The sequence below is a fragment of the Crassostrea angulata genome, chromosome 7 (assembly GCF_025612915.1).
Source record: "Crassostrea angulata isolate pt1a10 chromosome 7, ASM2561291v2, whole genome shotgun sequence".
Lineage (NCBI taxonomy): Eukaryota > Metazoa > Mollusca > Bivalvia > Ostreida > Ostreidae > Magallana > Magallana angulata.
Window position 1 is genome coordinate 19,733,532 of NC_069117.1, and position 13,385 is coordinate 19,746,916.

Below are 13,385 nucleotides of genomic sequence, written 5' to 3' on the forward strand. Positions count from 1 at the left end.
GCATATAGATATTCCCAAGCCAAGGGTTTTCCGCTCCGCTCTTCATATACAGCGGAGCGGACTTGAGAAGATGCTACGATGTTACTCCCTTGGTGCCCTGCAATTTTTCAGATGTACCGGTATAATATCATGTATATATTTGTCATGCATCCTTTTACGATCGTCTTAAAGCCAATATGCGAGTTGTAAACGACAGATTCCATCAGGACTGTTTTGGGCGAATAAGTTGTAGTTCAATTTAATCTTTTCCAATGAAAATGAAAGTAGACCTACTTCTGTTTTCGGTTTAATTTTTGGTAGTGTTTAGGCGTTAACTGTAATTTATATGTTCTAGCGATAAAAGATAATTTGACAACGACGGTGATTTACACATCAATGAACAATTAGTTTGAATAGCTATGAATTTATCATCGAAAACGTTCTATAGGTGGTTCTGGAATGGCTATAGCTGTTCGTTGCAATAATTTCCTTATCATACATGATATGACACGGGTATTGACGAACGACGATGGATTTTGTACGAAAGAGGAAACTGTCTTCGACGGGAAATCAATTGGATCCATGCTCAAAACAGAAAATCAAATCTCTCTTTGACAAGAAGTTTAGATACGGGATTTCTGGGGATTGGAAATTGCCACCACTTGTACAAAATGATTGTCAAAAGTGGGTTCACCCAGTTCTTCAGGGTATGAAAGAGAAACTGAACAAAGTGAAAGACAAATTAAGTGACAAGGAAATTTATGCATGGCATGAACACACAAAGTTTATGAACATTGCAGGCAATGTAATATCAAATGTTAAACAGATTATACGCCCAGAACTTTGTACGCAAGCTTGGTGCAAGTTTTACGAAATCCTGTCATCATATCCTTTAATAAACCATGAATCATTGAAGTTGAATACTGTTCATCTATGTGAAGCTCCTGGGGCCTTTGTCACAAGTTTGAATCATTATCTTGTGTCAAATGGTAAGTATATATCTCTTGCAGATTTCTTTTGCTGTGATGGATTATACAATTCATAAGCTGAATATTTGGGTGGTTAGCATTGGCTAGTAATGTATTATTTATCTGAAAGCAAGAATTCAATATGTGCATGCAATATGTGCATAAGAAAATATTTTAAACTTTAATACTATTTTTCGTGATGGCTTATTTGTTGGGTTATGTGCATAAGTACCTGTACTCTTCACTGAAAAATTTAAATTCTGAATGAATCTTGATTATTCATACCTTTTAAGTTTACAAATTCTCAATAATTCACCCAAAAAACTCAGTAAAATAGTGATAATCAATGAAAACTATATGTAGCTCCATCCTGAATGGACAAACTTTTATCTATTACAGAGTATAAAGGACTCTGGACTTGGTTAGGCAGCACTTTGAATCCTTACTATGAAGAGAATCCACTGGGAAAAATGATTGATGACGACCGCTTCATCCGAGAGAGCTTTGATTTCTGGTACTTTGGGAAGGACAACACAGGGAATTTGATGGATTTTAAAAACTTGGAGGGCCTTCTTGACTTAGTCTCTACAATGGGAGACATTCACCTGGTATAAATTTCCATTTGCATTTGAACTTTTCTGCATGATTTGTATCATTTTATAATTGTGAATACTGATTGAATTCTGCACTGAAAATAACACTCAAAGTAGTACATGTACAAGATATGACTAGATATTCTGTTTGGTTCGTTTTTTCCATAAATTACAGAATCATATTACTTGGTCTTAACAAAACTAAAACTTAAAGTCTTACCAGGATAAGAGACAACTGGATATATATTTTTTTCTTTGGTTCAGGTGACTGCAGATGGCTCCATTGACTGCCAGGATGATCCTGGGGAACAGGAGCAGATTGTGTCCTGTCTCCATTACTGTGAGGCTCTGGCAGGGATCTTGATTCTCTCTACTGGTGGTCACATGGTCATTAAGAAATTCACCATGTTTGAAAGCCAAGCCATTAGTCTAATGTATATTCTGTGTTGTTTATTCAAAGAGGTAAGATACCAGTTCAGGTTTTTAAAATTACAGTATATTGCATCACCATGAAGTAATCCTATTTTGAGCTTACAATAAAGTTTTTTTTTTTATATAAGTTTTATGCAGCAGATGAATTTTTTAACAGAAATAATGAAAGTTTTTGAGTTTCCTCAACCTTAACAAAACTATTATTTTTCAAAGAATATTTTTACTGTAATAATAACTGCAATACATGTATGGCATGTGTTATATATATGTTCATTAAAGGTCTATGTTTATAAACCGGCAACAAGCAAAAGTGGAAACTCAGAAGTGTATATTGTATGCTTGAATTTTCATGGACTTCAGGAAAGAAAAGAAGAGTTCATTAAATTCTGTAAACCATTTTTTGGTGAGTTCAAACGTAGATATTTGACACGTCAACCATAGGCATACATGTATGTGAAGTATGTCTCCTTTACAAGTTTACTAACAAATACATCTTGAATTGATAGAGAATGGAATCTCAGAATTTCGATTCCCAGAGAGTTGTCTGCCTCCTGATTTTATGTCTGAACACATTAGAATGTGTGAGGAGTTTACTGACAGACAGATGGACACTATAAAGTGCAACTTAGATCACTATCCCGGTATGTCTGAGCAGTATGGTCGCTGGATCGAAACTGTCAAGGACGCCTGTGCTGATATATACATCAACACTTATGAACTTCGCCCCATACCAATCAACTGCAGAATGTTTCCTTTCAAAAAGGTAAAGCTGTGTTGATCAAGCCTATAAAACCAAGTTTCCAGTCTGACTGCTTATTAAAGCTTACCCTCTTTTTGCATACACTTTGCAAGTGTTGTCTATTGCACATGTCAATTATTTTCATAATTATGAAGATACACACAAAGTATAAAGTAATTATATATGCAAGTGTAAAATATCCTCAGTATTTTTTCTGAATTACAATTACAGAAAAAAAAGAAATTGCAGACTTGGACTCAAACTAAGTGTTTTTCTGCAGAGGCTTTAGCAAAGGGTAGAAAGGGAACATTCAATGATAGACAGAGGATTATGGGAGCATCCCTACTGGACAGGATTAAACAGATCACTCCATACAAATTAGAAAAACAGAATCTGTTTTCTTATGAGGTATGCATAATGTGAACAATGTCAAAGAGATATTCAGTTATAGGTCTTCAGATCTAAATTAGAAGAAATGTGAAATTGACCCGTCTTTGTAAATTATGTCACAGCCAGATTTGGAGCATGTGAAGGACATGGAAAAATGGACGTTGTCACATGGGAAACCAGTGGAGGATGTTCAGAGTTCTTGTTTCTGTGCCGGAAACATCATACAGCAAATGAATCTTCTGCAGGTACAAGCTAGAAAGCTATGAATACATGGACATATGTGTATTACATGCATACCAGCTTGATAAGAAAATAACTTATATGAGATTGTCAACATCAGCTTACAATTCTTGTTCTGAATGTACAGAATAATGTGTTCTTTGGATAAAATATCACTTGTGAAAGAACAACTGAAGCAAGTTACTAGCATTTAGAGTGTAAATTTCATTATTCTCTCAATTGTATTTTTTGATGAATTGGAGCCTAAAGACATCAGAAGATTGAAATGAGCATATTATTATTTATTAGCATAAAACCTAAAGGCTGTTGAATCATTGAGTGTATCAATAAATTACAGACATGTTTTTTTTTTTTATCTCAGAATGATAAATTCGTACAATTTTTCTTAATGATACAAACATGTACCTCATAGTTTTACAATTTCTTAAAGTTTCTTTAATAGTTTATTCAAATAGGATTGTTGATAAAAAATGCAAGTGCTCTAGTCTATTTTGCGTTTTAGAAATTTCAGCAATGGACAGAGGAGGTAGAGGATTTGGTCACTGAGGCTTTGTCTGTTTTGTACTCGGTCTGTAACAAACCGATGTCACTAAACCTCAGTGAGGCACTACAGGGGCACATAGATCTACAGAATGTCCAGCAATTGGACTTTGTTAAAGAAGTAAGTGATTAATGGGAAAAATAAATGTGAAAACAACAAGTTTTAAATCAGTTATTCCTATCTTCCTGCTAGTCAAGACTAGTTGAAAAGTAAATATTAAAAAAAAAATAACAATATTTTTAAACATTAGATCAAAAATTCACCCACCCCCCCCCCCCCTTCCCCAAAATGCAGAAAATTTATATATCTACTTTGAAATAAAACCAGAATTTAACAACATTCTATGTATTATCATCATTGGACACCCCAGCCAGGAGCACGTAGTGTGCTTACTAGCCACGAGAGCAAACGGTGAAATTTCTTCAAACCACCAATGACGAAGTAAAACTCTGTCACAATAGTAACATGATACTGTTAATAAACATGTCATAGAACTCACGTGATCATTGAGATTTTTTCCTCATGATAGTATGAACCAAACAATATTAGAGTAGGGCATAAACTATTTGTGAAATTGAGAAAATTTCATGAAGTTTGCTTATGGCCAGTAGGTGTTTTCAGAACAGAATCAAAGTTTCAAATAAATAAAAGGGCTCTATCATTTAGAAAGAAAACAATTACACTAACACCTATGTTAAACAATGCCAAGAATACCTTGGTGAATTAGGAGGGTGTTTTAGATATCAAGTGAAAATCTTCAACATGGGATTCTTCTTTATCAATCAACATATCAATATCCACAGGCTTTACAGATGAAAATCTGATAGCAAAAAGATGTGTTTGTAAATGTTAAGATAGTTGTATAAAATGTTGTTAGAAATATTTTTCTTTTTAGACTTTTATCATTTACTTCAGATTGTTGGTGGATGCTTTTCCAGTGAGAGGACAGAACAGACTGAAGGACTTTGTCATGTAAAGGGAGACTACTCATCAAGTGAAGTAGACTCACAGGATTACTTACTGAAGGAAGTCACTGCTTTACTACGGGTGAGGAAAAGTTTGTCATAAGAACCTTAAGTACCTCGTTACCTTTAGTTCACCTTCCAAAAGTTATATACATGTATATTTTAGTAAAACTGCCTATTAAAGAGAGTGTATGATACGAAGGTATAACATGGACATATACCCAAAAAGACTCATATCAAAGTCAAGTCATACCCAAAAAAGATTTGAAGGCAATCTAACTAATACAAAGAAGAAGTACTGATACAAGTTACCGGTAATTGTATATGTGGATCTTAAAGAGGGAGGGGGTTGTCTGAAAATTCGAACTTATGTAATTTACATTGTAAAACTATTGAAAACAGGCATCCAATATGTTTAAGTGTTTATTGTCCCCCATTCTTACTCCTTGTGTTACATGTATTATCATCGTTTTTTTTTTTTTGGGGGGGGGGGGTTCCAATGCCTATTTACGGTTACTTTACCATTTGAATTTGATAAGTTTGTTTAATGAATTTCCTGGGGGGTTTCAACTCCCCTTCTAGATCTGAGCATGATGTTTAGTATTTTCAACAACAGCATTTATCACTTAAAATTATTTAATATAACCTGAATATGGTTATTTATTAAATGAAAAACCAATGAAATGTATTCCGGATTAACTATAGTACTTTTTAATGGTGAACCAGGAGTCAGAACTTGCATATCTTTACATTAGAGATAAAAATTTAGAAAATCAATGACCTTAAAAAAAAACCCCAATGTATTTGGAAAGATGTACAGAGGCAGGTCCTTTTGCCCACTTTCTTTGGCAATAATTAAAGGAATGTTTCCTTAATTTTTATTATGGATGATATACCCTTTAATGATAATGGCAATTGTTTGATCTACATCATTGACCTATCTTCCAACTAGTTTTAAGTAAATATAAATGATTTTTCCTTTTTTTCCTCACAGAATATTAAAAAGGGAAGTTCAGTGGTGTGGATATTTTCTACCTGTCTCCTGCGATGGACTGCAGGAGTTGTCTATCTTTTATCACAATGTTTTCAAAAGGTAAAATGTACATGTGTGTTGTAAACTATATGGATACTAAAAGCATATTTACATAGACTACATCTTGAAAATATTGTCATTTTGGGCACATCTACAGGTTCATTATGATAATGTTCTAATAAGGGATTTTAAGTGCAAATAAAAATGTCAAATAATTTTGAGACTTATGATTTTAAAGGTTTGGTTTTGATATATGTATTTGCTTGAAAACCGACTGCCAGTCTTACAAACACTTACTAGCCATAAGCAAACTTCATGAAATTTTCTCGATTTCACAAAAAGTTAATGCCCTACTCTTGATTGATTCGCACTACAGTATCATGATTGAAAAATCTCAATGATCATATGAGTTCTATGACATGTTTATTAACAAAATAGAGTTTTACTTTGTCATTGGTTTATTGAAGAAATTTCACCGTTTGCTCTTGTGGCTAGTAAGCACTATGTGCTCCTGGCTGGGGGTGTCCAATAATGATAATACATAGAATGTTGTTAAATTCTGGTTTTTAGACATTTTATTTCAAAGTAGGTATATAAATTTTCTGCATTTTGGGGAGGGGTGGGGGGAGTGAATTATTGATTTATTGTTTAAAAGAATATGATATATCAAACACATTATTTTAGATGATTTTGCAACTTTTAGTAAAAAAAAAAAATACCATCTCACATATAATCCACTTATTCTGTATACAGTAAAACTCGTTTAGTACAAACTCAGTTATAGCGAATTCTCGGATATAGCAAAGTTTTTGGGATTTCCCGGTAAAAAAATTAACAAACCTTTGCAAAATTTTACGGTTATAACAAATTTGGATATAACGAATTTACGGATATAGCGAACTGATTTTGAGTCCCGTAGAGATGAATAATAACCTTGGTGAATTAGGAGGGTGTTTTAGATATCAAGTGAAAATCTTCAACATGGGATTCTTCTTTATCAATCAACATATCAATATCCACAGGCTTTACAGATGAAAATCTGATAGCAAAAAGATGTGTTTGTAAATGTTAAGATAGTTGTATAAAATGTTGTTAGAAATATTTTTCTTTTTAGACTTTTATCAAGTGGTATCAAGTAATGTATTTTTATTTTAAGCCTCAATTAGCAAAAAGTATAGTCTGGTGAAAGAAAACATGTATATAGTGAATTTGCTATTGATATTATAATTACGAATTTGTTATACGGATATAACGAAGTAATTCCATTGGTCCCTAGGACTTCGTTATAACCGAGTTTCACTGTACTAGCATTTGATAATATTAAAGATTTGAATTTGAAGTAGGCAGATATGAAATTGCCTTTTATGAAATTTCCTGAGACTTGTAAAAATTGAATCATTTTAGTGTATTTGTAGCTGCAGGATGTATGGTAATCTTTAAAATTATTGTTTCAAAAACCCAAAAGAAAACAGAAAATTGAAAGCTGCAAAATTTATAAAGATATACCTAATTCTAAAGAAATTATTACCATTCTTTTTCATAAATATAAAACCACTAATATTGTAAAATTGCTTCAAAATAATGCAATAGTAATAACTTTCATTCTACAAGAAAACATGTTAAATTTAACACAGTCAACTGAAGTTTATACATTTACATGAATATAAATTGCTGATGAATGGATTTCAGGTGCTAATCATCCCCTCCCCCTCTTCATCACTGACTCAAGCCCTGGTGTGCATTCAATACAGTTCAAGCTCATCTCCCATTTTGACCCACTTGGAAGCTGTTGCAGAACTGAGAACAAAAGAAGACACATTACTGGAAACAGTCCCCATTCAAGTTTTAGTGAATGGTACATTTTTTGTAATGAGTCAATGTTGGAGTAATTATATTTGTTTCAATTTTTTCCCAAAATAGTTAACTAAAAATTCATATCCATTCACATTTTGTATTGTCTTTGCAGATGAGGAGTTTTCTTATTTTTTAAGAAGCTGCAATGAATATGTGATCAAACGCTTCATCAATGAATCCCTACAGAAAATACTAGCTACAGCAAGTGAATGACAAAAGTTTAAGAGCAAACAAGGCATGTTTATGGAATTCATGTGCCAGCAATTCATTTTTTAATATGTTAACTGGAAAGCCATGGACAACAAACTACATGTACATGTATGTTTAATATACAGAAGAGAAGATTCCAAAAATATTTTTGGATTTTTTAATTCAAAAAGGATTTGATATACCATCAATAAATCATTTTGAAAAATACCTGTTTAATCATTTTAGCAATATAGTAGAGCTATGTTTTTAAATAGTACTCACTTTTTGTCATTTCTACCAACAGTTTATCATTTTTTTTTAATAAAAGAGTGCATAATACTCCATGCTAGGCAAATATTTGTTCTAAATGGCTTACTGGGCTTTTTTTCTAAGGTGAGCTATAAGGCTGATTATAGTACAACAGCTGAAATTAGTCCAACTTTCCATGATTCAAAATTTCATGTAAGAATTGTTCCTTTCTATCTGCTGACACTTCAAATGTCTAGGTTCAATAATTTTGCCAGATCCATCAATTTTCAGGAATTTTTGCACCCCATCCCCCACCCCCAAATAATGTTGAAATAAATCCTTAAAGAAAAACTTGTAATAACTTGATATGCATTACAAGGGCAGTTTTTTGTTAGCTGCTTCTAGCTGTCACAATTTAAACATTAGCTTCAATGAGCAATGTGGCCCATGAGCCTCTTGTTTTTTTGTTTTTGCTTTAAGGTGGTATGGGACACCTCCATCATGTCACATACTTCTGAATTAAATAAACAATAAAATCAAGCATAATTTTAAAAGGCCCTCCTCAATTGTTTCTTAACAGTGTAGCACAATGGGTATGAGCATTGACTACACCCCTGTAAGGCCTAAAAAAAGAAGTTGTGTGTTGAGGGTAAGCCGACCTAACCTACAAAAATGCCCCGATCCTACCATTTTTAGATGTCTGTTTTTATCTGATTGTGAATTTTATATTATTTCTATTAAAAAATCTGTTTTTAAATATGACACAAACAAACATTCTTAGAATTCATGCAGAAAAAAATATGATAAAATTAAAAAAATCCCTACCTACCTAACCTAATTTTTTCATCAGTGTTACCCTAAACACACAATTTTTTTTATAGGCCCAAGTCATGAGTTTGACTCCTGCTGGAGCAAAAAAAATTTTTGCCAAATATTATAATATTTGAAAATTTTACGAACGATCAAAATATTTTAATTATAATGTACTTTTCCCCACATTAATATCAACAGGTGCACATGTCCCATACCACCTTAAGCATACCTATGTGCATGTTACTAAAATCTTTGTTATACATGTTCTTCACTGTTTGAATAGATTTAAGAAAAATGTGAGGCTTAGCCACGAGCATTTATTATAGATGATATATGAACAAAAATGCAAATACATATCAAAAAAGAAAACAAAAAGCACCACAAATATTGATGAATTTATATGAACTTGACTGTCCCAAAATCCCCATCAGCATATTTGATTACATGTACGAAATATGCAGAATGTTTCCCACAAAGAAATATATTAATTGTCCTGAACTCTGGCAGATGACCTCAGTCCACTTGCTATAGCTGGTGTGTCATATCTCTCTTTCATTTCTTGCAACAAGGACCCTGGTAAATCCAGTGTGTCTAACTTGTCCTTTGGAAGATGCTTTCGAAAAAATCTTATGCAGGAGTCTTTAAGTGAGTAAACTGCAAAAATAAATAGTACTTTTACACTTTTGTCAGAGAGAGAGAGAGGAGAGAGAGAGAGAGAAAGTAGACTTCAACACTTACTAGGGATTGTAATGTTGACCACTTTTCTGATCGGCGGCCATTGGCCTGGTACCCAACCTGTTGTAGGTTCATACACAGATTTCAGATCAACTACAAGTCTCTCTCCAGATTCTACATCTAAGAATATCCAGGGATGCCCCACATAAGTGTTCACATCTACGAATTCATAAGATTGCAAAGTCTTGTATTTCACTCTTGCACCTTCATAGTTTAACCATATAATATCAACTCCTCTTTCAGTCCTGTTATAAAAGCGAATGAGAGAGCAGATGACAGACTTTTTGGACTTTCTCACTTCCACCCCTTGGTTTACAGAGGCTAATGCCATGCTTTTGCTTAGCTGATTATGTCATTCTTGCACTTTCTCTTAAAAATTCTGAGTAAAAACAACTGAAAAAAAAATTAATCAGAATTAATTTTCATACTAAAAATTTGATTTTGAAATTGACAATCTTCAGCAAAACATAAAAGGATACAGCAATCTGGAAATATTTAAAATGTAACTGAAAGTATTTAAAATTCTCTTTAAATGCAAGTTGTTCGATGGCATCATTATGATTTCTTTGAAATTTACACTGACCATTGTAACTTTTTGAACAAAACAGAAAATTGTGTATGTACATATGACAATGCAATACTTTGTTTATACAGAGCTGTTCATATTTAAAATTTCTCTACATTCATTGCATGCAGATACAGTAGTTTCTGCCAATAGTCTGTGAGTTAACATGGGTAATGGTAGCGGAGACAAATTTAACCAAAGGGGAAAAAACCCTAAACAATGTATAAATAGATTGTCTGATAATGTCATGTTTTTGAAATAGGGCGCAACACAACACAGTCTAAATTTTAGATTAGTAAACTTAAGAAACACGTCACGTAATCTACAATATGAATTAAACTAACCTTATAAAGTGTTTAAACATACACTATGAGTTTATAGCTTGACTAAGAAGTATAAACTTTCCGAATTGTTTTCTTATAGGGTTTGGCTAAAGAGAGAACAGATATACGCATTTCCATTTTTTATACCATTGTAGAAATCGGCGACAGAAAATATCAACAAAATTCAATTTAAGTAATAAAGATATTAAACAATTTTTGAAGACCATATCAATGACTCCCTATACAGAAAAAAAGTCTTTACTTATGAACAAAGACGACCCTGACTTTAGTAATATCTTCCACATTTGTTGACATGAAAGGCTTCCGGTTGCAAAACGAAAATAGAAACTGAAAATAAAAGAATTTTTTAAGTTCGGTTAACAAAGCTATGACAGTTATTCCGGAGAAAAAATGTAGCCCCTGTCAGTTTGGACCACATAATGTTTATGTGTTGATACTATTCAGCTTTGTAATTTTCAAAGGTCTGGATTCTGTGTCGTTTTATGCAAGCTGTCCTACTTTCATTTTCCCGAGTAATTGGTTTCTGGAGTTGAACAGGCGTTTAAAGATGTCAACTGACCAGGATTCATCTATCCACAGTAAACACATTGCAGAAGTACACAATGTACCAATATCAGTTTTGATTCGACCGTTTGCATCTGTTCTAGATAATGTGAAAGTGGAATCTCTGATGAAAACCATACAGGTGGGTTATATTACTACGTACAGTAGTTGCTTTCATCGTCGGAACCAACGGTTTCTCTATTCGTTACACTGGTTACGCAGTTTTAACAGATAGAAAACCTGTGGTTTTCGACGATGGTTCCTTTGATTGTTATCCATATCCATAGTCGAAAGTTTGATTTTTTCATGTAAAAACACATTGGTTAAAAATGCACGAATACTTAACCAGACTGTGACATAATTCATATTTTTGAGTAATTTATCCATTTTTTTAGAATGAGGGTGAATCGGACAACGTTCCACCGATCGATGTTTTGTGGGTCAAGGGGAGAGAAGGAGGGGACTATTTTTACTCCTTCGGGGGCTGTCATCGATACGAAGCATATAAACGTTTAAACAGAGAAACAATTCCGTGCAAACTGTTTAGATCCACCACTGGTGATTTACGAACGTATTTAGGAAGTTCAACGCCGGATCTGTTATAGTAAATTACCTGTTATTAAAAGTGCTTGAATGTAAACTCATTGATTTTGTTATTAAGATGTGTATTTCTTGAGTATTTCGTATAACTGTGTGTCATAGAAATAGCATCTTCCAAGAAAAGGAGCAGAACCGACAGAAATTTCCCTCCGGGTCGCAAGATTTAATGCAAATACTGTATTATAATTGATTTTTATTTGTTTATTTGGAGTCGATTTATAATTATTTCGCGATAGAAATAAAATAACATCTAGATATTGTATTAATGGTGGAGAGAGATTCTAATGTACATTTTTAAAATATAAAACGCATTTCACAACTTCAAATGCGGTCAATAGATATTGAAAAAAAAATTATTTTTATCATTTGTTTACCCAACTTAATGAAATACATGTATTATATTTAACCTTGTTTTAACTTTGGTTCAAAACTAAAGACACACAAAAGAAGAGCTTTAAAGTTCATGGTAACTCATTCAAACCCGCGACGGTGTTTCTCTTCTCAGCGGACGGTGCTCGTTGTCCGGCTATGGTCTATTTGGACCCGCAGACCAATGATGACACGTGTTTGCACGTCTTTAGCACTATAAGCTACTGCACACAATGCGGGCGATTCCTGAAATTATATAGTTAATGCTAATGAGCTGGAAGATTTTCTTGCTACTAGTGATATTGATTTTCTATACCAGCATCACAACAACTGATACGATTTATATCTTTAGATGAAACACATTGAATAAAACACAGATGAAGTATTTCTTAATTATTGAGGGCAATACGTAACCAAATTATTGACGTTTCTGTTTTTCTTGTTACCACTTAAGCTCGTGTTGTACATGTTTATTGTATTTTTGAATTGTGGATCGATAAAAATTCATTTCTTACATAAAATAACAATAAATCCATATACCTGCTGTGAGCATAAACAATTTTCTCAAGGATTTCAAACTCTCAATTCAGCAACGTCGTTATTATAATTTTAAATGAGTTTTCATTGCAGTCGAACAACATTTCCATCTTTGATAACGGTAAATGTTATTCAAGTTTCTGTTAACTTTATCAGGGTTTGATTTTGTAAGGCTTTTCAATTTAATTGTCCAAAAATATTTGGAGAAAGAGGCAAGCAAGTTCACATTGCAACCAGGTGCGGGACTATTATCGTTGGATTTGTGGGAAAATTTGAATATTCCATATAAAAGCACGGGCCCACGAAAGTCATTTAAAAGATGATTAAAATCTGGAAAGAATGATTAAGATCGATATTACCATAAATGTACACACTTCCGGAAAATTGCAAGCCTCAGCGACCCTCTCACAAATCTGACATATTTATGCTTTAGCGGCTTTTCATTGCAGTGCGGTCTTTTCCATATAAATGCCTGATTGGGGTCATTTCGATCATCGCTTGTATTTTGTGAAATGAAATGTAAATTCTTTATTGAATGTATGTGTTGGGGTGTTAACTGCCTTACTAAAACCTTTCCTGTTATCGTATTATTATTCAGAGTCATAATTCATTAATTGCGCTATCACATCAGTTTCATGCGCCGGCGACCTCACAGAAAGACGCCCTACGTGGTCAGAATTTTGTGTTCCGGTCTCGCTCATTTGAGT

At 33.3% G+C, this 13,385-nt stretch overlaps 3 protein-coding genes across 4 annotated transcripts; 2 read left to right on the forward strand and 1 right to left on the reverse strand.

Moving 5' to 3' along the window:
• Positions 1-441: 441 nt before the first annotated feature.
• On the forward strand, positions 442-8,149 carry LOC128155405 (cap-specific mRNA (nucleoside-2'-O-)-methyltransferase 2-like). Its single transcript, XM_052817094.1, has 12 exons — positions 442-968; positions 1,347-1,555; positions 1,805-2,002; positions 2,252-2,375; positions 2,479-2,735; positions 2,943-3,119; positions 3,224-3,346; positions 3,844-4,002; positions 4,798-4,929; positions 5,842-5,940; positions 7,570-7,735; positions 7,847-8,149. Exons 1-12 carry the CDS (start codon positions 509-511, stop codon positions 7,945-7,947), a joined length of 2,205 nt encoding a protein of 734 aa, XP_052673054.1. The 5' UTR covers positions 442-508; the 3' UTR covers positions 7,948-8,149.
• A 1,131-nt stretch (positions 8,150-9,280) lies between these two features.
• Positions 9,281-10,940, reverse strand: LOC128155407 (von Hippel-Lindau disease tumor suppressor-like). Of its 2 annotated transcripts, none has more exons than XM_052817098.1 (3): positions 10,871-10,940; positions 9,724-10,113; positions 9,281-9,639 (listed from the first exon to the last, which is right to left on the reverse strand). In XM_052817098.1, the coding sequence occupies exons 2-3, from the start codon at positions 10,049-10,051 to the stop codon at positions 9,470-9,472; spliced, it is 498 nt and encodes a 165-aa protein (XP_052673058.1). In that variant the 5' UTR covers positions 10,052-10,113; positions 10,871-10,940; the 3' UTR covers positions 9,281-9,469. The 2 variants fall into 2 exon arrangements, with proteins under 2 accessions (XP_052673058.1, XP_052673057.1); XM_052817097.1 differs by lacking the exon at positions 10,871-10,940 and adding an exon at positions 10,630-10,788.
• On the forward strand, positions 10,926-11,812 carry LOC128155406 (sulfiredoxin-1-like). Its single transcript, XM_052817096.1, has 2 exons — positions 10,926-11,314; positions 11,568-11,812. Exons 1-2 carry the CDS (start codon positions 10,997-10,999, stop codon positions 11,775-11,777), a joined length of 528 nt encoding a protein of 175 aa, XP_052673056.1. The 5' UTR covers positions 10,926-10,996; the 3' UTR covers positions 11,778-11,812.
• Positions 11,813-13,385: the final 1,573 nt, after the last annotated feature.

Bases quoted from the DNA above. Each gene is read 5' to 3' on its own strand.
- LOC128155405 (XM_052817094.1), top strand. From the start codon at position 509: ATGGATTTTGTACGAAAGAGGAAACTGTCTTCGACGGGAAATCAATTG. The intron at 3,347-3,843 runs GTACAAGCTAGA...TTTGCGTTTTAG, and splicing joins AGCAAATGAATCTTCTGCAG to AAATTTCAGCAATGGACAGA. The intron at 5,941-7,569 runs GTAAAATGTACA...AATGGATTTCAG, and splicing joins TATCACAATGTTTTCAAAAG to GTGCTAATCATCCCCTCCCC.
- LOC128155407 (XM_052817098.1), bottom strand. From the start codon at position 10,051: ATGGCATTAGCCTCTGTAAACCAAGGGGTGGAAGTGAGAAAGTCCAAA. The intron at 9,640-9,723 runs GTAAGTGTTGAA...TTATTTTTGCAG, and splicing joins GGTCAACATTACAATCCCTA to TTTACTCACTTAAAGACTCC.
- LOC128155406 (XM_052817096.1), top strand. From the start codon at position 10,997: ATGACAGTTATTCCGGAGAAAAAATGTAGCCCCTGTCAGTTTGGACCA. The intron at 11,315-11,567 runs GTGGGTTATATT...CCATTTTTTTAG, and splicing joins CTCTGATGAAAACCATACAG to AATGAGGGTGAATCGGACAA.